The following is a 24471-nucleotide window of genomic DNA, read 5'->3' as shown; positions in this document are numbered from 1 at the left end:
TAAATTTGATAAAAGTTCATCCGATTACACGTATTTTTCCCATTATATCAACAGCAACATAAATAGTAAAGAAAATGACTGTATTGAGAATTTTAAAAAACTGACGAACCGAACTCGATCCAGCGATCCCGCGGCTTGAACACGAAACAATTTTTTTTAACATTTTGTTTTGTATTGTTCGCCGAATATGTTCAGGGCGGACGTCCGATGACACCCGTTCAGTTTGATCCTTCTTCCGTTGGCCCAGTTTTTTTATCTCAAAGGGTAGCTAACGCTGTGACCGAACACGCTGTGCTACCGTGCCGGCACCACTCTGTCGCAGCCGCTTCATGGTTAAAATGGCCACGCACAGATATATATTCGACGACCAAAATTATCTTGCGATTTTCTCAATAACGCTTGTGAAGTAAGCGCTACTGCTTACACATTTTGTTGTCCTCATGGAGTATTACGAGTGTACGAAGTTGGCAGTAAATTCGCGTTCCAAACGTCGTGGCCTCCCCTTGCTAGTGAATTGTTGTGATCTATAATGTCAGTACATGATTAGTTGAGCACCAGCGTTACAATAGACGTAAATTAACAAAATACACCGTATTAATCGTTTTTTATCTAATATAGCTACTTATTTTTCAGTGAATTTAAGTTTTCCTGAAGATAGGCTATGCCCGAAATCTTTAGGTGAGGTATTAACAAGAAGTGGAGTGTACTGTTGTTACGACGGCAAAAGTGCGGCAATAAGGATGTACTCTGCAGTCAAGTGGATTTTTGCTATCACAAAAGAAAACAGAGCACGAAGTGATGCGCGGCGGACAGCCAGTGGAGCGCCGGCTCACCACGCGGTGCTGCAGAGGTGCGTCAGCGTGAGGTAGCGGACGCCGAGCGCGTAGAGCATGCGCAGCACGGCCAGAGAGTTGCCCAGCGCGTGGCCGCCCTCCACACCCACCAGCGAAGCCACCAGGCCCTCGCGGTGCGCCGCCACCAACCCTGCAACACAAGAGGGCACCAGCAGCGGGCTGTAAGAATAATGACAAAATTTAGTTCCGTATATAATTTAGAGACACTCAGGGGAAGATGATGATGATGTTCGGTTTGTGGGGCGCTAAACTGAGCGGTCATCAGCACCCGTACAATGTCCCAATTCTTTACACAGTCCAGTATTTTACACAGTCCAATATAGTCACTGTCACGAATGATGCTGACGATGAAATGATGAGGACAATACAAACACCCAGTCTCAGTTCAGAGAAAACCGCCAACCCCACCGACAATAGAACCCCGGGCCCTGTGATCCCCCAGGGGTAGAGTGGAGAGTATCTCACAGTGGAGTCTACTGGACAAGAGTTCTTTCTAAAACTCTAGTGATAGTGACAGCATCTATCGCCACACTACAGTGAAGAAGCCCATTTAAGGAAAGAGGCGCAGTTCATAAAATTAACGTAAAATATCAATTTTCGATTTTGTTTTTAAGTAGCTGCACCGGCCACATTTTCTATGACTCAATCTATATAAATGGAAAAGAAATAGAAGGAAAAGGACACGTTTGTAACATGTATGAAAACTGGGTGTAAGTCATCTTCTTCCCTGTCTCTGTCCAGATACCCCACCCCTCTCTTTGTCCGTCTCCTCCTCCAATCCCCTCCCACTGTTCGTCACCTTCTTCTCGTTTGCTATGTTCATTTCCTCCCACCCCTCTATCCATCTTCCCTTCTCCCTCTCTCTCAGCTTGAGCCTTTCCTATTTTAATGCAAATAAGGGTTTTTTCCTATTTGCGAACTGTATATATATGCAGGGTGATCCATTGATAGGGACCAGGCCAAATATCTCACGAAATAAACATCAAGCGAAAAAACTAAAAGAACGAAACTCGTCTAGCTTAAAGGGGGAAACCAGGTGGCGCTATAGTTGGCCCGCTAGATGGCGCTGCCATAGGTGAAACGGATATCAACAGATTTTTTTAAAAATAGGAACCACCATTTTTATTACTTATATGTGTAGTGCGTATAGAAATATGAATCTTTTACTTGGACCACTTTTTTCGCTTTGTGATAGATGGGATTGGTATCACGTAACATTACGCCAGTGCAGACGGTATTTGCTTCGTGATACATTACCCGTGTTAAAATGGACCGTATACCAATTACGGAAAAGGTCGATATCGAGTTGATGTATGGCTATTGTGATCAATATGCCAAACAGGCGTGTGCTGTGTATGCTTCTCGGTATCCTGGACGACATCATCGAAGTGTCCGTACCGTTCGCCGGATAGTTGCGATATTTAAGGTAACAGGAAGTGTTCAGCTACATATGAAACGTCAGCCAAGACCTGCAACAAATGATGATGCCCAAGTAGGTGTTTTAGCTGCTGTCGCGCTAATCCGTACACCAGTAGCAGACAAGTTGCGCCAGAATCGGGAATCTCAAAAACGTCGGTGTTAGGAATACTACATCAACATCGATTGCACCCGTACCATATTTCTATGCACAAGGAATAGCATGGCGACGACTTTGAACGTCGTGTACAGTTCTGCCACTGAGCACAAGAGAAATTACGGGACGATGACAGATTTTTTGCACGCTTTCTATTTAGCGACGAAGCGTCATTCACCAACAGCGGTAACGTAAACCGGCATAATATGCACTATTTGGCAACGGAAAACCCACGATGGCTGCGACAAGTGGAACATGAGCGGCCTTAGCGGGTTAATGTATGGTCCGGTATTATGAGAGGAAGGATAATTGGTCCCCATTTTATCGATGGCAATCTAAATGGTGCAATGCATGCTGATTTCCTACGTAATGTTCTACCCAAGTTACTACAAGATGTTTCATTGCATCACAGAATTGGGATGTACTTCCAAAATGATGGACGTCCGGCACATAGCTCTCGTGCGGTTGAAGCGGTATTGAGTAGCATATTTCATGACAGGTGGATTGGTCGTCGAAACACCACACCATGGCTCGCACGTTCACCGGATCTGACGTCCCCGGATTTCTTTCTATGGGGAAAGTTGAAGAATATTTGCTATCGTGATCCACCGACAAAGCCTGACAACATGCGTCAGCGCATTGTCAGTCCACGTGCGAACATTACGAAAGGCGAACTACTCGCTGTTGACAGGATTGTCGTTACATATATTGCCAAATGCATTGAGGTTGACGAACATCATTTTGAACATTTATTGCATTAATGTGGTATTTCCAAATAATCACGCTGTAGCAGCACGCGTTCTCAGAAATGATAAGTTTACAACAGTACATGTATCACATTGTAACAACCGATATAAAATGTTCAAACGTACCTACGTTCTGTATATTAATTTAAAAAACCTACCTGTAACCAACTGTTCGTCTAAAACTGTGAGCCACATGTTTGTGACCATTTCAACGCCATATATCACAAAGCCAAAAAAGTGGTCCAACTAAAACGTTCATATTTTTTTACTTACTACACGAATGTTGTTGATGTGGTCTTCAGTCCTGAGACTGGTTTGATACAGCTCTTCATGCTACTTGATCCTGTGCTAGGTTCTTCATCTCACAGTACCTACTGCAACCTACATCCTTCTGAATCTGTTTAGTGTATTCATCTCTTGGTCTCCCTCTGCGATTTTTGTCCACCACGCTGTCCTCCAATACTAAATTGGTGATTCCTTGATGCCTTAGAATATGCCCTACGAACCGATCCCTTCTTCTAGTCAAGTTGTGCCACAAATTTCTCTTCTCTCCAGTTCTATTCAATACCTCCTCATTAGTTATGTGATCAATCCATCTAATCTTCAGCATTCTTCAGTAGCACCACATTTCGAAAGCTTTTATTCTCTTCTTCTATTTATCGTCCATGTTTCACTTCCATACGTGGCTACACTCCATACAAATACTTTCTAAAACGACTTCCTGACACTTAAATCTATACTCGATGTTAACAAATTTCTCTTCATCAGAAACGCTTTCCTTGCCATTGCCAGTCTACATTTTATATCCTCTCTACTTCGACCATCATCAGTTATTTTGCTCCCCAAATAGCAAAACTCCTTTATTACTTTAAGTGTCTCATTTCCTAATCTAATTCCCTCAACATCACCCGACTTAATTCGACTACATTCCATTATCCTCGTTTTGCTTTTGTTGATGTTCATCTTATATCCTCCCTTCAAGACACTGTCCATTCCGTTCTACTGCTCTTCCAAGTCCTTTGCTGTCTATGACAGAATTACAATGTCATCGGCAAACCTCAAAGTTTTTATTTCTTCTCCATGGATTTTAATACCTACTCCGAATTTTTCTTTTGTTTCCTTCACTGCTTGCTCAATATACAGATTGAATAACAACGAGGAGACGGTACAACCCTGCCTCACTCCCTTCCCAACCACTGCTTCCCTTTCATGTCCCTCGACTCTTACAACTGCCATCTGGTGTCTCTACAAACTTTAAATAGCCTTTCGTTCCCTGTATTTTACCCCTGCCACCTTTAGAATTTGAAAGAGAGTATTCCAGTCAACATTGTCAAAAGCATTCTTTAAGTCTACAAATGCTACAAACGTAGGTTTGACTTTCCTTAATCTATTTTCTAAGGTCAGTCGTGGGGTCAGTATTGCCTTACGTGTTCCAACATTTCTACGGAACCCAAACTGATTTTGATCCGTATATAATTTAGAGACACCCAGGGGAAGATGTTGATGATGTTCGGTTTGTGGGGCGCTAAACTGAGCGGTCATCAGCACCCGTACAATGTCCCAATTCTTTACACACTCCAGTATTTAACACAGTCCAATCCAGTCACTGTCACGAATGATGCTGATGATGAAATGATGAGGGCAACACAAACACCCAGTCTCCGACAGAGAAAATCCCCAACCCGGCTGACAATAGAACCCGGGAATCTGTGATCCCCCAGGGGTAGAGCGGGGAGTATCTCAAAATAGAGTGTATTGGACAAGAGCTCTTCCTAAAACTCTAGTTATAATGACAGCATCTATCGCATTACTACAGTGAAGAAGCCCATTTAAATTATTATGTTTTTAACTAGCTGCACCGGTCACATTTTCTGTGACTCAGTCTACTTAAATGGAAAAGAAATAAAAGAAACAGGACATGTTTCTAATACGTATGACAACCTGGCTATCAGTCATCTTCTCCCCCCAGTGTCTGTCCAGCTTCCCATCCCCTTTCTTTGTTCGCCTTCGCCTCCATCCCCCTCTCACCGTTCGTCACCTTCTTCTCGTTTGCTATGTGCGTTTCCTACCCCCCCCCCCCCCCCCTTTTATCCATCATCCCTTCTCTCTCTCTTAGCTTGTGCATTTTCTATTTTTACTGCAAATAAGGATTTTTTCCTTCTTGTTAACTGTATATACAGGGTGGTCCATTTATAGTGACGGGGCCAAATATCTCACGAAGTAAGCATCAAACGAAAAAACTACAAAGAACGAAACTCGTCTAGCTTAAAGGGGGAAACCAGGTGGCGCTATGGTTGGCCCGCTAGATGGTGCTGCCATAGGTCAAGCGGATATCAGCTGCGTTTTTTTTTTTTGCACCCCCATTTTTTATTAATATTCGTGTAGCACGTAAAGGAATATAAATGTTTTAGTTGTACCACTTTTTCGCTTTGCGATAGACGGCACTGTTATAGCCACAAACGTAAATTAGGTGGTATCACGTAACATTCCGCCAGTGCGGATGGTATTTCCTTCGTGATACATTACCCGTGTTAAAATAGACCGTTTACCAATTACGGAAAGGTCGATATTGTGTTGGTGTATGGCTGTTGTGATCAAAATGCCCAACAGGCGTGTGCTGTGTGTGCTGCTCGGTATCATCCAAGTGTCCGGACCGTTCGCCGGATAGTTACGTTATTTAAGGAAACAGGAAGTGTTCAGCCACATGTGAAACGTCAGCCACGTCCTGCAACAAATGATGATGCCCAAGTAGGTGTTTTAGCTGCAGTCGCGCTAATCCTCACACCAGTAGCAGACAAATTGCGCGAGAATCGGGAATCTCAAAAACGTCGGTGTTGAGAATGATACATCAACATCGATTGCACCCGTACCATATTTATATGCACCAGGAATTGCATGGCAACGACTTTGAACGTCGTGTACAGTTCTGCCACTGGGCACAAGAGGAATTACGGGACGATGACACATTTTTTGCATGCATTCTATTTAGCGACGAAGTGTCATTCACCAACAGCGGTAACGTAAACCGGCATAATATGCACTGTTGGGCAACGGAAAATCCACGATGGCTGCGACAAGTGGAACATCAGCGGCCTTGCCGGATTAATGTATGGTACGACTTTATGGGAGGAAGGATAGTTGGCCCCCATTTGATCGATGGCAATCTAAATGGTGCAAAGTATGCTGATTTCCCTTGTAATGTTCTACCGATGTTACTTCAAGATGTTTCACTGCATGACAGAATGGCGATGTACTACCAACATGATGGATGTCCGGCACATAGCTCGCCATCTGGTTTCCTCCTTCAAGCTAGACAAGTTACGTTCTTTGTAGTTGTTTCGTTTGACGCTTATGTCGTGAGGTATTTGGGCCGGTCACGATCAATGGAACACCCTGTGTGTGTGTGTGTGTGTGTGTAAACGTTTATTACAATAACGTGTAAAAAGCCCGCCCGGTTGGCCGTGCGATCTAAGGGACGGCTTTCCGGGCGGGAAAGAACGCCTCGTTCCTGGCACGAATCCGCCCGGCGGATTTGTATCGAGGTCCGGTGACTCGGCCAGTCTGTGGATGGTTTTTAGGCGGTTTTCCATCTGCCTCGGCAATGCGGGCTGGTTCCCCTTATTCCGCCTCAGTTACACTATGTCGGCGATTGCTGCGCAAACTAGTTCTCCACGTACGCACACACCACCATTACTCTACCACGCAAACGTAGGGGTTACAGTCGTCTGGCGTGAGACGTTCCCTGGGGGGTCCGTCGGGGGCCGAACCGCAGAATCACCCTGGATTCGGTGTGGGGTGGCGGAGGGGCAAAGTGGACTGCGGTAGTTGTCGTGGGGTTGGGGACCGCTGAGGCTTCGGCGGAGACGGAGCCTCTCCGTCGTTTCTAGGCCCACGGTTAACATACAATACAATACAACGTGTAAAAATCTGAACTGAATCGGAAAGGTTCTTTTTGAGATCTTTGGTTGCAATGTTTTCCCTTCATAACTTACATACAAATATCTATACATTAATTGTGTTAAGATATACATATATTACAGATTTAAGTACATCTACATCCATACTCCGCAAGCCACCTGACGGTGTGTGGCGGAGGGTACCCTGAGTACATCGGTTCTCCCTTCTATTCCAGTCTCGTATTGTTCGTGGACAGAAGGATTGTCGGAATGCATCTGTGTGGGCTCTAATCTCTCTGACTTTATCCTCATGGTCTCTTCGCGAGATATACATAGGAGGGAGCAATATACTGCTTGACTCTTCGGTGAAGGTATGTTCTCTAAACTTTAACAAAAGCCCGTACCGAGCTACTGAGCGTCTCTCCAGCAGAGTCTTCCACTGGAGTTTATCTATCATCTCCGTAAGTACCCAAAAACACGCCCGTAATAGAAGCCAACGTTATCTCAGACATTCAAAGCAATCGGTCAAGAACTTTAGGAGATTAACGATTTTGAACAAATCAACATATATATTTGTAAAACGTTTCTTTTTTTATTACAAATAATTGGACACATGTCAAATGAAGTTCCGATAGGAACTAAAACCAATTGAGTATTCGAATGCAACGTTGCGTCAAAATTTCAAACCCATCCATGGAAAACGGTCGGAGATTAGAGATTTTGAGAAACGAATATCTACGTTTGTACTTATATAGAAAATTTTGATGTTCCTGATCGTAAATCTCCAAAAGTTTTTGACCGGTTCCTTTGAAATTTTAACACGTCGTTCCATTTCTATACGTGCACGTGTTTATAAATCTATTTCTTTAATACATATAACACATAAATTTATAATTATCACTATAGGAATATGAGGGTAATGTTGTTACAAAAATCCCAAGAAGATATAAAAAATGGCTCTGAGCACTATGGGACTCAACTGCTGTGGTCATTAGTCCCCTAGAACTTAGAACTACTTAAACCTAACTAACCTAAGGACATCACACACATCCATGCCCGAGGCAGGATTCGAACCTGCGACCGTAGCAGTCGCACGGTTCCGGACTGCGCGCCTAGAACCGCGAGACCACCGCGGCCGGCCCAAGAAGATATACATATATTATATATCACACACTAAAGAATTAGGGGCATCAAAACAGGCCTCTATTAGAGTTCAACATTGCGTCACAAGTTCAAAGCAGTCGGTCAAGACCTATCGCAGATTAACGATTTTGAACGAACAACATTTACATTTTTATAACATTTCGCTTTTTATTACAAATTCACCAGATGGCATTACAGTACTTGTTTAAAAACACGCGATTATTCGAATGCAATGTTGTGTCAAAATTTCGATGCAATTCATGAAAAACTTTCTGAGAAATTCAGGAAACGGATATCGACGTTTGTACTTACACAAGAACAGTGAATGTTCCTAATCGTAAATCTCCGAAATTTTTTGACTGAATGCTTTGAAAGTCTAACATATCGTTGCACTGAAATACGCGTGGGCTTTCGTATGCGTGTTTTTTTAAATAAATGTGACATACAACGTATATAAATTTAATAATAGTGAAACGTTCTTCCAAATATCTCAGAAAGTTACAAACTCTTAATTTAAATTATACATCACGTATCAAAGAAATAGGTACTTAAAACACGCCTGTATTATAATTCAACATTGTGTTAAAAGTTGAAAGTATTCGGCCATGGACTTTCGGAGATACATCAAGCGAGGTGGTGCAGTGGACCCGCATTCGGGAGAATACCGCTTCAAAATCGCGTTCGGCCTTCCCGATTTAGGTGCTTTGGGATTTCCCTAAATCTCTCCAAGCAAAAGCCAGGATGGTTGCTTTGGAAGGCCACAGCCGATTGCCTTCCTCATCTTCGATACAATTCGAGCTTGTGCTCCATCTCTGATGTACTCGATGTCGACGGGACGCTAAGCCCGAACTTTCTTCCTGCCTTCCTTCGGAGATACAGGATTTTGACCAAAATGTCTTTTACTTGTTTATTTATATAGATATTCATTGACAATTTGTTCTCAAAGCTTCAGTGATGAAATCGCATCTGAAGTGCCTGAAAAGTAATAAAATGTGTGACGCGACCTTCCTACCCACCCACTTTTTAAAGCAACACTTCAACAACAACAGCTTCACAGTGATAATAACTCATTCACAAGGAGAGGCTTCCGAACTGTATCCTGGAAGTTGTAAATCCCACTTACTAGTTTGTGGCCGATCCTGGACCTTTAAAAAAAGTGTCTTAATGGAAAAACCCAGAATCGAAATGAGTCTCTGAATTCACCCAAATGGAAACGATTCCCTAAAATCATATTTTGATCTGATACAGTTGCCATAACTGCAACTTAGGATGCAGTTGTCGTATTTGATAAAGGGAACATAGGGACGATGAAGATATTAGGGAGAAGGGGCTTTAAGATAGGAAATTTCACTCAAGACGTCTTGAGAAAAGCAGATTTACAGTGCCTCTCTGCAGCTGCATAGATAGTTGAAGACGTGGTAAAGGAAAGAAGGCTGAAAACAAGAAACCACAACCTTAAAATGAAAGAGAATCGTGAATATAAATCTGGGGCTTTCTGAATAGGTGACAGAAATACAAACATTAGGTTGAACTTTAAAATGCATTTCCTGAAAATTATGTTTTTTTAAAGTTCATGGATCTTTTTCTCAGAATCTATGAAGGATAGATTAATGAATTCTCTACACTTATTTCTAAATGCCCAGTAAATTTTGCCTCATTAGTAAATTTGCAAGCTGAGATATGAAATAAATGCTCGGAATTTTTGCATGAATTTTATATTGTACTTACAGAATTATAGTTAAGAACTTTTTAAAACACTCCTATTCAATATATTCAAAAACCTCATTAAAGAAGTTTACTACGTGCAAGGAGATTAAGCAGAGAAAATTTTGCAGAAATCTCTTGAGTAGTTTCTGAGAAAAGAGTACATACTGTATTTTTTTAATTTTTTTAATTCCATAAAAAATTTAAATATATAAAATCCAAGGAACATAACAGTAAATATGGTAATTTCGTGTAAAGCATGGTACAAAATTTCACTGCTGTATCTTCAAAATTGTGGCTTTGATACATTTTTGTAATGTGTGTGTTTTTCATGAACGTCCCCGCTTAAACCGTCCCTCCAGAAATTTCCGAGGTCGATTTTATTCCTGGCGTGTAAGCAACTCCAGCGCAATACCTGCGGTGTCAGCCTGAAGTAACAAATGTAAGCAACAGATGAGCACTCGACCAGTATTTATGAGCAGGCAGTGTCAAACAGGAGACGTGCGGCCTTGTTCTATCAACGTCAATATAACACAAATTCCGATAGAACAACATCTCTAAATCAAGCGTTAAAGACATTATGGAGAATGTTTTGAAGAAGAGAAAAATGAGCAATGTTTATCCCACACACCATGACCTCTAAACAAAAGCAAAAGTGTGTGAAGGCCTGTTGCGTCTTGGCAGAAAATCACAACGTACTGGGTGATCAAAAATTCAGTATACATTTGAAAACTGAATAAATCACGGAATAATGTAGATAGAGAGGTAAACATTGACACACATGCTTGGAATGACATGGGGTTTTATTAGAACCGAAAAATACAAAAGTCCAAAAATGGCCGACAGATGGCGCTTCATCTGATCAGAATAGCAATAATTAGCATAACAAAGTAAGACAAAGTAAAGATGATGTTCTTTACAAGGAAAGCTCAAGATGTCCACTATCATTCCTCAACAATAGCTGTAGTCGAGGAATAATGTTTTGAACAGCACTGTAAAGCATGTCCGGAGTTATGGTGAGGCACTGGCGTCGGATGTTGTCTTTCAGCATCCCTAGAGATGTCGGTCAATCACGATACACTTGCGACTTCAGGTAACCAACCCCAAGGCCAATAATCGCACGGACTGAGGTCTGGGAACCTAGGAGGCCAAGCATGACGAGAGTGGCCGCTGAGCACACGATCATCACCAAACGACGCGCGCAAGAGATGTTTCATGCGTCTGGCAACATGGGGTGGAGCACCATCCTGCATAAACATCGTACGTTCCAGCAGGTGTTTATCAGTCAGGCTGGGGATGATGCGATTCTGTAACAGATCGGCGTACCTCTCACCCGTCACGGTAGCGGTTTTGCTGTCCAGCGCCATTTGTCGGACATTTTGTGACCTTTGTTTTTTTTGTTCTAATAAAACCCCATGTCATTCCAAGCATGTGTGTCAATTTTTACCTCTCTATCTACATTATTCCGTGGTTTACTACGTTTTCAAATTTATACTGACTTTTTGATCACCCGGTATTTAAAATTTTTTCAGGAGAAAATAATCACAGGTGAAGACACTTGGTGTTATCAATATGCACCTACCACAAAACGACAATGTGCAGAAACTCTGATACAGGGTCAACGCTGCGACCTGCAGACCAATGCGACGAGCGAGTTGAAGGACTTTTCTGACACTTTTACACGACTGTATAAATGTCCTGTGTTTTGCACTCACATGGGAGAGACTATCTAGAACATCCGAAGCATTAAAACCACCATCTTAACGTTTCTCTATTTTTTATTACTGCAGTCTCGAAATTTTTCGGACTGAAGAAGTATGTGATATTGTTTTAAAACAACTGTGCGTTTTGGAGCGACTATAACTTACCTGATCCTAGCACGAGTGCATGCTGAGAAGCAATGTCGCCGACTTTTTTTATGTGAAAACTTTTTAAATGAAACAAAACGTTACTAACATTCTTCATCTTCATTCTTTGTATCTATATATTTGCAGCCTTCTGTCGCTAGAGGGCTCCGAATCGTAGATTGTAATGTGGCGGTGTCTAGTGTATCGATGTCGCTGCGTGAGAAACCATCCATTGTAATCATGTTTCGACTTCGAAGAGTTCGTCCACACATGGAGCAAACTCTCCTTCAGTATGACAATGCCACACCTCACATGAGCTCTGCGACATCTGTAATAATCCGACGCCTTGGGATCAATGTCATCGATCGTCCCCCATGATGTCCTGACCTGCCCCAAACAATTTCAATCGGTCTCCGAAACACCTTCGAGGACTTCCCTTTAACAGCGATGATGTGATACAAGTAGAGGTGAGGTTGTGACTCCGTCAAATGGCTCTGAGCACTACGGGACTTAACATTTCAGGTCATCAGTCCCCTACAACTTAGAAGTACTTAAACCTAACCAACCTAAGGACATCACACACATCCATGCCCGAGGCAGGATTCGAACCTGCGACCGTAGCAGTCGCGCGGTTCCGGACTGAAGCGCCTAGAACCGCTCGTCCACCGCGGCCGGCTCGTTCCGTCAACAAAGTCAAACATTCTACACTGAAGGTGTTAAGAAACTGGTCTCTCGTTGGGAGAATGTGTTCGTCGCCAGGGTGACTAGGTTGACAAATAGGTATGCAGACATGAAGAATAAATATGTAGAATGTTAATAACATTTGCTTTGTTTAAAAAGCTTTAAGAATTATCACATAAATATTCGGTGGTATTACGTTTCAGCGCGCATTCGTAAGTTTTCCAGTGGAAGAACTTCACTATGGAGTAAGTGTCTTCTTCGCAAGTACCGTAAGAAATATTTCATGTTTATTATACATTTAGATATATCAGATATTGTTCTCTGTATTGGAGACTATGAAAACATCTATCCCAAATATTAACGATAGGAATGTTAAGTTAACACAGCAGTATGACCGGATCATATCGGGCCAACATGTGGCACAGTCTCACGGAGTGGCCGCGCGGTTTGCGGCGCTGTCACGTACTGCGCAGCCCATCCCGCCGGTGGTTCGAGTGCTCCCTCGGGCATGGGTGTGTATGTTGTTCTTAGCGTAAGTTCGCTTAAGTTAGTTTAAGTAGTGAGTAAGTCTAGGGACCTAGGGACCGATGACCACAGCAGCTTCGTCCATTAGGAATTCACAAACACACACACACACACACACACACACACACACACGCACACACAGCCACACACAAGTGGCTTAACAACTTATATTTTAACGATTTTGCTCTTTAACTGATGGACAAGTCAGCACCCAGATAGAATGAAAACAACATGAAAGAAGCCATGGAAAAATTCAGACTTCTTGAAATGTACAATCAGAGAAAGAAGTGACCCTTGCCGCAGTGGATACAACGGTTCCCGTGAGACCACCGAAGTTAAGCGCTGTCGGGCGTGGTCGGCAATTGGATGGGTGACCATCCAGGCCGCCATACACTGTTGCCATTTTTCGGGGTGCACTCAGCATCTTGATGCCAATTGAGGAGCTACTCGCCCGAATAGTAGCGGCTTCCGTCAAGAATACCATCATAACGACCGGGAGAGTGTTGACCACACGCCCCTCCCATCCGCATCCTCCACTCAGGATGGCACGGCTGTCGGATGGTCCCGGTAGGCCATTCGTGGCCTGAAGACGTAGTGATGGAAGTGACAAATGTGGGTAATCATAAATTTGAAAGAATCTGAAAGATAAATACCTAATACCAACGAAACATATGATACAGTGTGTGGATGACAAATTCTCAACATTTTTGTACAATGTTTATAAGTGTGCTGAGTGTCCACCCTTCGTCTCAAGACACAGGTTTAGACCGATAGTCCATTCCACTGAGACCCGTCGCTGTGTGTCACTCGTGACGGTAAGAATAGTTATTGCGATACGGTGTCAGAAAGCTTCGAGTTTCTGTGCTGCTAGATGTGGAACATAAAAGCTGTCCTTCATCCGCGACACAGCCTAACGAGCGAGGTGGCAACGTTTCATTCTCATAGTCTCGTTGGCTGAGGGAAGTTGAGGTGTGCACTAGCTCGACAGGTAAGCTTTATGGACATTCACAGTATCACGTCCCTCACACGGTCCACTGTCTGTTATTACTAGCCTGGTCAGCCAGAACATTTTCTACCATACAACTTAGAATTTCATGTGCCACTTTACAGTGCCCTAGTTAATTGGTGGTATCTTGTTAAAACTTGTGAATGGAAAGGTCTTTTTACTTACACTGCCGACCGGCAACGGCCAAATTCTAGAACACAAAATGCTTTCTCTGCCTGGATCGGCACCATTGTCTAAAACTACGATCAGTGGTGCCCCTCTCGACGGCTATTCAAACTAAATTACTGTCACCGCTTTCCTAGAATGTTGTTTATGTACTCTACCATCTATTATGTTATGTTTAGCCATTTATCTATGAAGATTTTTTTAAGCGTTTCATAGACTTCATAATTTCCTTGTATTCAGTTCCAAGAAATCATTAGGTGATGGACTTAAACCTTAATGGGAAAATAAAGTGATGGACAAGCTACCTGTTTTATTACATAAAACTGGGCTGTCTCACAGTATATTAATTAACATTAGGTTTCGATCACTAACATCTCCACAGTGGAAATATATTGGGACAACTTCACATGTCATAACGCTATTTCATCAGAAAAGATGCTATAGCTGATTTGCAAACACCAGAGAAAGACACTTCACGCCATAAAAGCGGCCCAGTCACAAAGAAAGCATTGAAAAAACGAAATCATGTAACGTGCTCAGCTGCTCGACGTGGCTTGGCCTCAACAAGTCGTTGGAAGTCTCCTGCAGATATATTGAGCCATGCTGCCTCTACAGACGCCCGTAACAGCGAAAGTGCTGCAGGCGCAGTACTCTCTGCACGAAGTGAACTCTCGAGTATTCCCCATAAATGTTCGATGGGTGCCCATATCATTCGTTCAAATTGTCCAGAATGTTCTCCAAAGCAATCACGAACAGCTGTGGCCCACTGAAATGGCACATTGTCATGCATAAAAATTCCATCATTTGGGAACATGAAGTCTATGAATCACTCCAAATGGTCTCCAAGTAGTCGAACGAAACCAATTCCCTGTATGTCAATCTTTATATACATGCTTGCGGGTCCTCGGCGATTCAGTATAGAATCTCGAATAAAAACATCTTTCAAAAATGGCTCTGAGCACTATGGGACTTAACATCTATGGTCATCAGTCCCCTAGAACTTAGAACTACTTAAACCTAACTAACCTAAGGACATTACACAACACCAAGCCATCACGAGGCAGAGAAAATCCCTGGCGCCGGGAATCGAACCCGGGAACCCGGGCGTGGGAAGCGAGAGCGCTACCGCACGACCACGAGATGCGGGCAACATCTTTCAGCGGTCTAAATTTCCGGTTGTTATTTTATTTGAGCAACCAGTTTCGGTGATACATTACGCCATCTTCAGGCCCCTGACCGACGTGTAGGAAGGTTCCCACCTCTGGTCCAGTCAAAATAGAAACCAGCATCCAGTGACTGATATCCATACATTTTTGACACAGCGATTCTTTCGATTATTATTTTATGGCAAGTGATGAGGTATGTCTGTGTCAACAATCTACAGACGCCAGACCTTGAGTGCTGGCCCCTTCTTGACTGAACCAGAGGTGGGAAACCACCAACAGAACCAAACATTGACTGGAAAGGATTATAGAATGTCCAATCAAAAAAACCTTTCATATATTCAAAATTCGAATTGTTGTTTTATCTGCACAAACGTTACTCCATCTTCAGGCGCCTTACTGACGTAGGTCAAAGTAGCGGCCAGCTTTCAAAGACTGGTATCCGTAGATTTATGCTTGATACAGCGATCACTTCAACCAGATGATACGACAGTACAGAATCGATCAGTAGGTCTTACAGATGAGTTTCTACACGCCAAAGGGTAAAACAAAGAAGATTCTGACGAGATCCATTAGATCTTACCAGATCATCGAAATAACATCTCCAAGTAATCTGAAATTTCAGCTACCAGCAAGGAATTAAACTGTACATGTAGAACGTGTTACGCCACTTAAGAGTGCTTCAGATACTCTGCCGCAAGTGCTGGCATGATTTAACTTTTTTATTACCCCTTGACCACATGTATCGTAATGGGCTTCACACTGATATATAACACCAATCACTATATTAATTACTGTTCACAATGCATGTGCAAATAATTTATCCTATATTAACCTATTGTACAGAATTGTAATCCTTATCGTGAAACCCAATTCTTAGACTACTAGTATCCAAGAATTCTCTTAAACTTCAGAATGAATTGCTTTTTAACCATTTATACAACTTATTTTTAAAGTTATTGGAAGGTGTATTCATTGCAGAATGTGATAGTTTATTAAAAAATTTCAAACAGTTCACTTTGTGAGAGTTGCCGTTTCTGTCAGCCTATGTCTAGAAATGTCAATCTCGTGATATTTCTAGTGCCATCATAGTGTATGTTCACTCGGGTGTCGAAATCTGCTATGTTGTTGTTTGCCTCTACCAGTGAAGCATGGATATAAGGATTTTATTACTGTGCTTATTTTGGTCTTATCGAATAAAGGGCGGCAGTGTTCCCTTGGACGAGTCTTAATCATTATTCATAGCACCTTTTTTTGAATCAATGATACATCATTGACTTGATATTAGTAACCACATAACAACAGCCCATAGTATATGTGAGATTGAAAAAGTCCAAAGTAAGCAATTCTGAAATATTCCTTTCTTACTATATTGGATTATTTCCACATGAGATAGGACACCCTTGATATCTTTCTGCAGACATAATTAATATGGAGTTGACAAATTAGTTAGGATTTCACAAGCTGCGACATCGTTGCGAAAAAACACAGTGACCCGTATATGTAATCAGTTTCCGTTAATTTACGTCTATGGTAGCAATCTTTTCTGTTTAACAGATTACCGATTTCGGTCTTTAATGACCATCATCAGATCTGTCTAATAAAATAAAAGTGCAGTGCATTTGGACTTTGATTTTATTAGACAGATCTGATGATGGTCATTAAAGACGACCGAAACCGGTAATCTGTTAAACAGAAAAGATTGTGACCACAAATGTAAATTAAAGGAAACTCATTAGTTTGGAATTAATATATATATTGCAAGCAGTTTTACAAATTTGGCCTCTATGTCTTTATATAGTGCTGCGTTTTATTGCACAGTAGTGTATAAGATGTGAAACAGTTTAGTGTTGAGGAAAGGGTGTCCTGTGACTTTTGGCATTACCTTAACCTATCTCGATGTGTGGTGATTAACATTGTGGCGCCCGCGTAGCAGATAACTGACTGAAGCACAATATAATGTGGAAGATCACTAATTGCAACAATGAAAAAGAACAGTCCAAGGACAGATCCTGACGTACACCAGAAGTGATTTTCTTCACGTAGGAATGCCCACTTCGAGTTGACATAAATTTCCTCCTGTTATTTAGATAATAATTAAGTATTTCTAGTGTTGTATTATTTTTCCATAATACTGTGGTTTGAAATTTCCTAGCACATTAAAACTGTGTGCCGGACCGAGACTCGAACCCGGGACCTTTGCCTTCCGCGGGCAAGTGCTCTACCATCAGAGCTACCCAAGCACGACTTACATCCCGTCCTCACAGCTTCACTTCTGCCAGTTCCTCGTCTCCTACCTTCCAAACTTAAAAGAAGCTTTTCTGCGAACCGTGCAGAACTAGCACTCCTGAAAGAAAGGACATTGCGGAGACATGGCTTAGCTACAGCCTGGGGGATGTTCAGAAGGCAGCTTCTGTAAAGTTTGGAAGGTAGGAGACGAAGTACTGGCAGAGTGAAGCTGTGAGGATGGGGCGTGAGTCGTGCTTGGGTAGCTCAGATGGCAGAGCACTTGCCCGCAAAAGGCAGAGATCCCGAGTTCGAGTCTCGGTCCGGCACACAGTTTTAATCTGCCACGAACTTTCATATCAGCGCACACCCCGCTGCAGAGTGAAAATCGCATTCTGGATTCCGTAGTTTGGTTAATAATGTGTCTTAGGGGATACAGTCACAATCCTTACTGAAATCACTTAGCACAAGAAAGACGCTATTCTTATTTTCAGTTCCAGTTAATGTTTGAGTAACAATTTCAAAGACGGCATAACTATTATTTTTTCCTTGACGAAACCCATGCTGTCTACTACACAGAAGGTTTTGTTTTTCAAAGGAGTTACAAAGCTGTATGCGAAAAATTGCTTGAAAGAATTTGGAAAAAATTGTAACAGTAGCCACTGGCCTGTGGTTCTCAGGTAGATACGTTTCCCGCTTTTTGTTTATAGGTATAAATTCTGAAATTTTGAGTTGGTCAGGGAAAACTCCAAATTCAAGACATTTATTCGTAACAAAAGCTATGGTTTGCAAATAATATGTATCGTTCTTGTTATTGTGTAGTAACATAGCCAGTACCAGCCCATGTCTCTCGACTGGTTTCTCTTAGAGTTTAATTCATTTACTATGGTAGTAAAGTATTTATTGAGCTCTTTTGGCTCCAGGAGAACTTCTTTAATTTGGGTGTAAGTTTATTTTTATGTTATAATACCCCAGGAAATGGAAGAGGATGTAGATGAAGATGAAATGGGAGATACAAAACTGCGTGAAGAGTTTGACAGAGCACTGAAAGACCTGAGTCGAAACAGGGCCTCCGAAGTAGACAACATTTCATTGGAACTACTGACAGCCTTGGGAGAGCCAGTCCTGACAAAACTCTACCATCTGGTGAGCAAGATGTATGAAACAGGCGAAATACCCTCAGACTTCAAGAAGAATATAATAATTCCAATCCCAAAGAAAGCAGGTGTTGACAGATGTAAAAATTACCGAACAATCAGTTTAATAAGGCACAGCTGCAAAATACTAAGACGAATTCCTTACAGACGAATGGAAAAACTAGTAGAAGCCGACCTCGGGGTAGATCAGTTTGGATTCCGTAGAAATATTTGAACACGTGAGGCAATACTGACCTTACGACTTATCTTAGAAGAAAGATTAAGGAAAGGCAAACCTACGTTTCTAGCATTTGTAGACTAAGAGAAAGCTTTTGACAATGTTGACTGGAGTACTCTCTTTCAAATTCTAAAGGTGGCAAGCGTAAAATACAGGGAGCGAAAGGCTATTTACAATTTGTACAGAAACCAGATGGCAGTTATAAGAGTCGAGGGACATGAAAGGGGAGCAGTGGTTGGGAATGGAGTGAGACAGGGTTGTAGTCTCTCCCCGATGTTATTCAATCTATATATTGAGCAAGCAGTAAAGGAAACAAAATAAAAATTCGGAGTACGTATTAAAATCCATGGAGAAGAAACAAAAACTTTGAGGTTCGCCGGTGACATTGTAATTATGTCAGAGACAGCAAAGGACTTGGAAGAGCAGTTGAATGGAATGGATAGTGTCTTGAAAGGAGGATATAAGATGAACATCAACAAAAGCAAAACGAGGATAATGGAATGGTGTCGAATTAAGTCGGGTGATGCTGAGGGAATTAGATTAGGAAATGAGACACTTAAAGTAGAAAAGGAGTTTTGCTATTTGGGGAGGAAAATAACTGATGATGTTCGACGTAGAGAGGATACAAAATGTAGACTTGCAATGGCAAGGAAAGTGTTTCTGAAGAAGAGAAATTTGTCAACATCGAGTATAGATTTAAGTGTCAGGAAGTCATTTCTAAAAGTATTTGTATGGAGTGTAGCCATGTATGGAAGTGAAACATGGACGATAAGTAGTTTGGACAAGAAAAGAATAGAAGCTTTTGAAATGTGATGCTACAGGAGAATGCTGAAGATTAGATGGGTAGATCACATAACTAATGAGGAAGTATTGAATAGGATTGGGGAGAAGAGAAGTTTGTGGCACAACTTGACCAGAAGAAGGGATTCGTTGGTAGGACATGTTCTGAGGCATCAAGGGATTACCAATTTAGAATTGGAGGGCAGCGTGGAGGGTAAAAATCGCAGAGGGAGACCAAGAGATGAATACACTAAGCAGATTCAGAAGGATGTAGGTTGCAGTAGGTACTGGGAGATGAAGAAGCTTGGACAAGATAGAGTAGCATGGAGAGCTGCATCAAGCCAGTCTCAGGACTGAAGACCACAACAACAACGCAAGGGAGCTATATATATGTTTGGAGATTCTGCTATGTAATTTTCATAGGCAACTTGTTTGACAAGCATAAGTTCTGCCTTATAATATTTTTTTACATTTCAGGTAAACTTTATGAAGTATGTCATACTGCTCCATACAATCTTTGCAATTAATTTTACACATCTTGTATAGTGAAAGAATTTTATCCCTAATACTAGCAACGTCATCAGTGACTACTTAAGCTTTTGACATTTTCGTTTGATTTAGAACTGTTTCTTTTCGGTGGTGAGCAAGAGTACCATAAATCAACATACATCTTCAAGATTTTATTGAAGAGAGTTTCTACAGATGATTTATCTACATCATCTTCATAAACAAAGTCCCAGTTTGTGTTTCTAAGGCAGTCTGTGAATTACTTAATACATTCCTCTTTCTGACCTCTAACACATGTCATGCTTGGCTTCTTATTTGTAGGCACATAATCACTATCTGGTTGTTCATAGTGGTATGTGAGGAGTAGTGGATAATGTTCTGCAAATTATTCATCTTCTATGCTAACAATGTATAGGTTTCTTGACAAATTAACTACAATATTGTCCAAACATGCATTCCAACATGTTGGGCTGTTGTTAGTCCAACATTGCCTTAATGATCTGAGTAAGTTTAATAATATTTTTGAGTTGGGCTGGTTTGAGCTGATCAACTTTATGTTGAAGTCAGCACATACTGCAATATTAGTTTTGAGTTTTTCTCATAATTTGTTCAAATTTCTCAAAAAATAAATTAACATCACTGTTTGGAGATCTATACAAACTGACAATTATGATATTCTGTTTATCGCTCTTATACAACTAAATTCTCAATTTAATTCAGAGTATGAGCTTACAACTATTTTAGAAACTTTTATGTATCGTATGATAATTATTGCAACCCTATTTTCTCTCCCATTCCTGCTCATTATAGCTGCCAGAACGTACTCATTAGGTGTGAAAAAATTTCCTTCAGCCACTGTTCTGAGACACAAAATAATCCTATTTTTTATCTTACAAAAACAGTCTATTAATTTATTTATAATACTGCACATGTTGACTTGCATGAAGGTAAGTAATTTGCATTTGTTTTACTTTCTCTCTAAGCGATTAGGAACCTGCTTCTTACTTGAAATGTTTGTACTCTGTGATGACTGTGGAACTAAACATTTACAGTTTTCTTTAGAAAAGCGACTGGATCCTCCTCGACTGTACACTTCGTCTAGCCCATCCTTTTATTTGTTTCGTGTCTTTTCTCAATTATTCTGTTAACTTGCTCGCACAAAAAGTTTCCCTTTGTAATGCAAATGTGACACATGTTTCGCATGCAAATATCGATAAGTATCGCCTATATCTATAACGTCACAACTATCATACTGTGAACAAAGTTGTATGATCCCAGGCGTTTGTTTTGTGTACTTCTGTGTTGAAACAATAACTTGAAGCTACGTAGTGTCGATGGGGTATTGTAATAACAATTGAATTTTTTGATTTGTTATGTTTCAAGAACCTCTTTATACCCACAATACAACCGTCTTCTTATTAGAAGCCACAACGTTCGAGCCTCTTAAACACACAACATGATTGTTTTCTTGCAGTATTATTTCGTTTTGGCTGACATATTCTAGGACAGCGCTTGTTTCTGTTCCCGGTTTCGCGATTCCAGCAGCTGCGATGACGCTATTTACGTCCTTCAATACACTATACCTCGTTATTAATGCTGCAGTCAGTATCTATACTGCTTTTGTGACAACCCATTTGCCGTGACTTTTCGTCGCTGGTGGTACATACATCACTCTTGTAGAATTTCTTGTTTGAAGCACTAGATTCCTTGTTCAGAATAACAAGCTTGTTATTAGTCACTCTAGAGTCATATGAACATGGTACACCAGTTGTGTGTTTATCTCCCTCCGTTGTTAGTTTAGTTCTTCAAATTTATTCATGCAGTCTTCATTGCTAGTAGAGTGCATTAAATTTACGGAAGGAAATAAGAAAAGATGAATAAAGTATACGTGAAGTGCTGTATGCACTTACATCGTATCGATGAGTAACAGTGTAAAATGGGGTACACCATAGTTTATGAGTAATGAGTGAAGTAGGTCTGACTGTTGGAAAATACTAGGCTTATATTGTTAATTTATTCTGTTGGTGTTAATTAAGAGTTGTTATGTTTTCTGGGATTACTATATGACTGCGTGAGATGCGAGGCACTGTTATGAAATATAGATGTACAACCGTAAATAGTGTACGCATGTCTTTTATAAAGGCGATGGAGAATGAGACAGCGCTTCTGTCTCAGAGAGCGATAGTTGCTTTTTGCAGGTAGTAGTTCCATCAAGAACGTCCGGAATTGGTGCGATAATTATGGTAATTATACTTCACTTCACTGGAGAAGGTACGCTTGTGCGAAAAGAGAACGTTATGGGATGTCCAACTAAGATGGTTCAGACTAGTTCACCTATTTTTAGGAGGTGCCGGAACAACCTCGATGTCAGAGGGAAGTTCTGGTGCCTAATTCATGATATCAGAAAGTAGGCATGCACTTCATCTACTCTGTATTTTCTCCAGAGGTGGAAATAGTTGTCATATTGCATGAAGGTCGCCAACGCGAATCGATACCACGTACATTAGCAACGGCTCACGCAGAAATCTGCAACAACCAATTGGAGGCTCTCCAGAAGACTAAGACTCCGTTTCAGTACAGTAGTGTCCTCATGCTGAGGTAAATTCGGTGTCGAGAATGGAAGAGCTCAGCATGGTTCGCGACCCCATCTGAAGGAGTCAACATCATAACGAAGAATCAACGAGCTCCTATGGTATCTGGTGAACTACTTTAGTGCAGTTGAAGATTGTGCCTGAAGAGGTTTTTTAATTAGTGCATCGGGTAATGCTTCCCTAGGCTATAATAGTTGTAAATTATTCAGTATTCTAGTGACAAAAAAGTGAGTCAAAGGTAAATAAATTTTTCATTCATTAAATTAGTAAATTGAACTAATACTCATGAGTTATAGTTCCCATATACCTCCTCTCCGAGGAATCAAACAATCCTCTGTTATGGCTGCACGAAAGTAGTTTCGTGTGGTTACAGCAATAGTGACTAACTACGAGCAGGGGAGGCCAAACGGAATGTCAAGGCTAGAACCACGAGACAGGAGATTGTTAGTCAATGGTACAGCATGTGACGTAGCGTGGGCGACATTTCGCCTTCCTGCTGCTGTCACTGCAGCAACTACTACGAATCTGATGCAGCTTTTGCTGTGTTGGCCAGAGAAACAGGTAGACGTGCCCCCTGCCCAAGCCTAAAGTTTTTGAACGATGCACTTACCTCGGGCCTCCTTCTTGCATAAGATGAGTTATACTATCACGATAGGGACGGATAACCACTGATAAATGCTCCAGCACATCGCAGTGTCACGATGAGCAATGTAGCAAATTGTATTACCACAGGTATTTGGTTTCTAGTGCTGTACTGCTTCTGGTTGCGTTTTATGCAACGTACATCTTCCTTATAGAGAAATGTAGACATCATGAACTGCTAGTTCATCTACACCACTGGACTTGATAACAAATAGTAGGTTGACAGAAGTAGAAGCTACCGGGTAACTGAAGAGTCAGGCACAAAATACTAATTAATCTTGAGTCAAATACCTTAGTAGGAGCCCATGAAAAGCTGTCAAAGTGAAAAGTTTCAGTGGACAGTATAGTAACAACGTAGTTATTTGAAGAAGAAAGGAACGAATACATGCAAGAACAGTTAGATTACCGAACTAATACCTCTAGAAATTACTGATGAATGTAACAAAGATGTGAATCAAAACGAAAACGTAGGTAGTGGATCCAGATGCTTTCATAAACCGCAAAGGGGGAAACAATTCTATTGTAGTGCTCAGGAATGGTAACTGGATTACGCTTTCATAATATATGTTCATGGAAAATAAAACAATCGAGAATATATGGTGGCATGGCTTGTTGGAGTAAGAGAGGGTGTTATATTATCCCGCCTTCTGTTCAGTATAGGCTTGGAAAAGGTTGTAACAGATGCAGATATCGGTACAAGAGTGACTGTCCCATACAAATCACTACGTGCTGGCATATGGATATGATACTAATACAACTGCAAGAAGGCAAAAAGCAATGGTAGAAGCATTTACAAGCAGCTAGGAAGACGAATCAACACAAAAATGTAGTGAAAACTAAGTACATGCGCGCAAATAAGAATTAATATCCGATTCTGCGTCTGTATCTACGTATATATTCCGAAAACCACTCTACGGTCGGTGGCGGAGGGTATTTTGTACCAATAGTAGTCATTTTCTCTCCTGTTCCACCTGCAAATAGAGCGATGGAGAAACGAATGGTGCATCTCATTTCGGACATCGTTAAGGATTTTAACATTGCGAGATTA

General features: G+C 41.3%; 1 protein-coding gene across 1 annotated transcript in view; it reads right to left on the bottom strand.

Annotated features, from left to right (window-relative positions):
* Positions 1-829: 829 nt before the first annotated feature.
* Positions 830-24471, bottom strand: part of LOC124606407 (dipeptidase 1-like) — a 124316-nt gene continuing 100674 nt past the window's right edge. Inside the window, exon 4 of the mRNA XM_047138387.1 lies at positions 830-984. Coding sequence (XP_046994343.1) covers positions 830-984 — 155 coding nt within the window. The remainder of the gene's footprint in view (positions 985-24471) is intronic.

Source organism: Schistocerca americana, chromosome 3 (genome assembly GCF_021461395.2).
Source record: "Schistocerca americana isolate TAMUIC-IGC-003095 chromosome 3, iqSchAmer2.1, whole genome shotgun sequence".
Classification (NCBI taxonomy): domain Eukaryota; kingdom Metazoa; phylum Arthropoda; class Insecta; order Orthoptera; family Acrididae; genus Schistocerca; species Schistocerca americana.
Note: the sequence above shows the minus strand (reverse complement) of the source record. Positions and strands in the feature narration are given on the sequence as shown.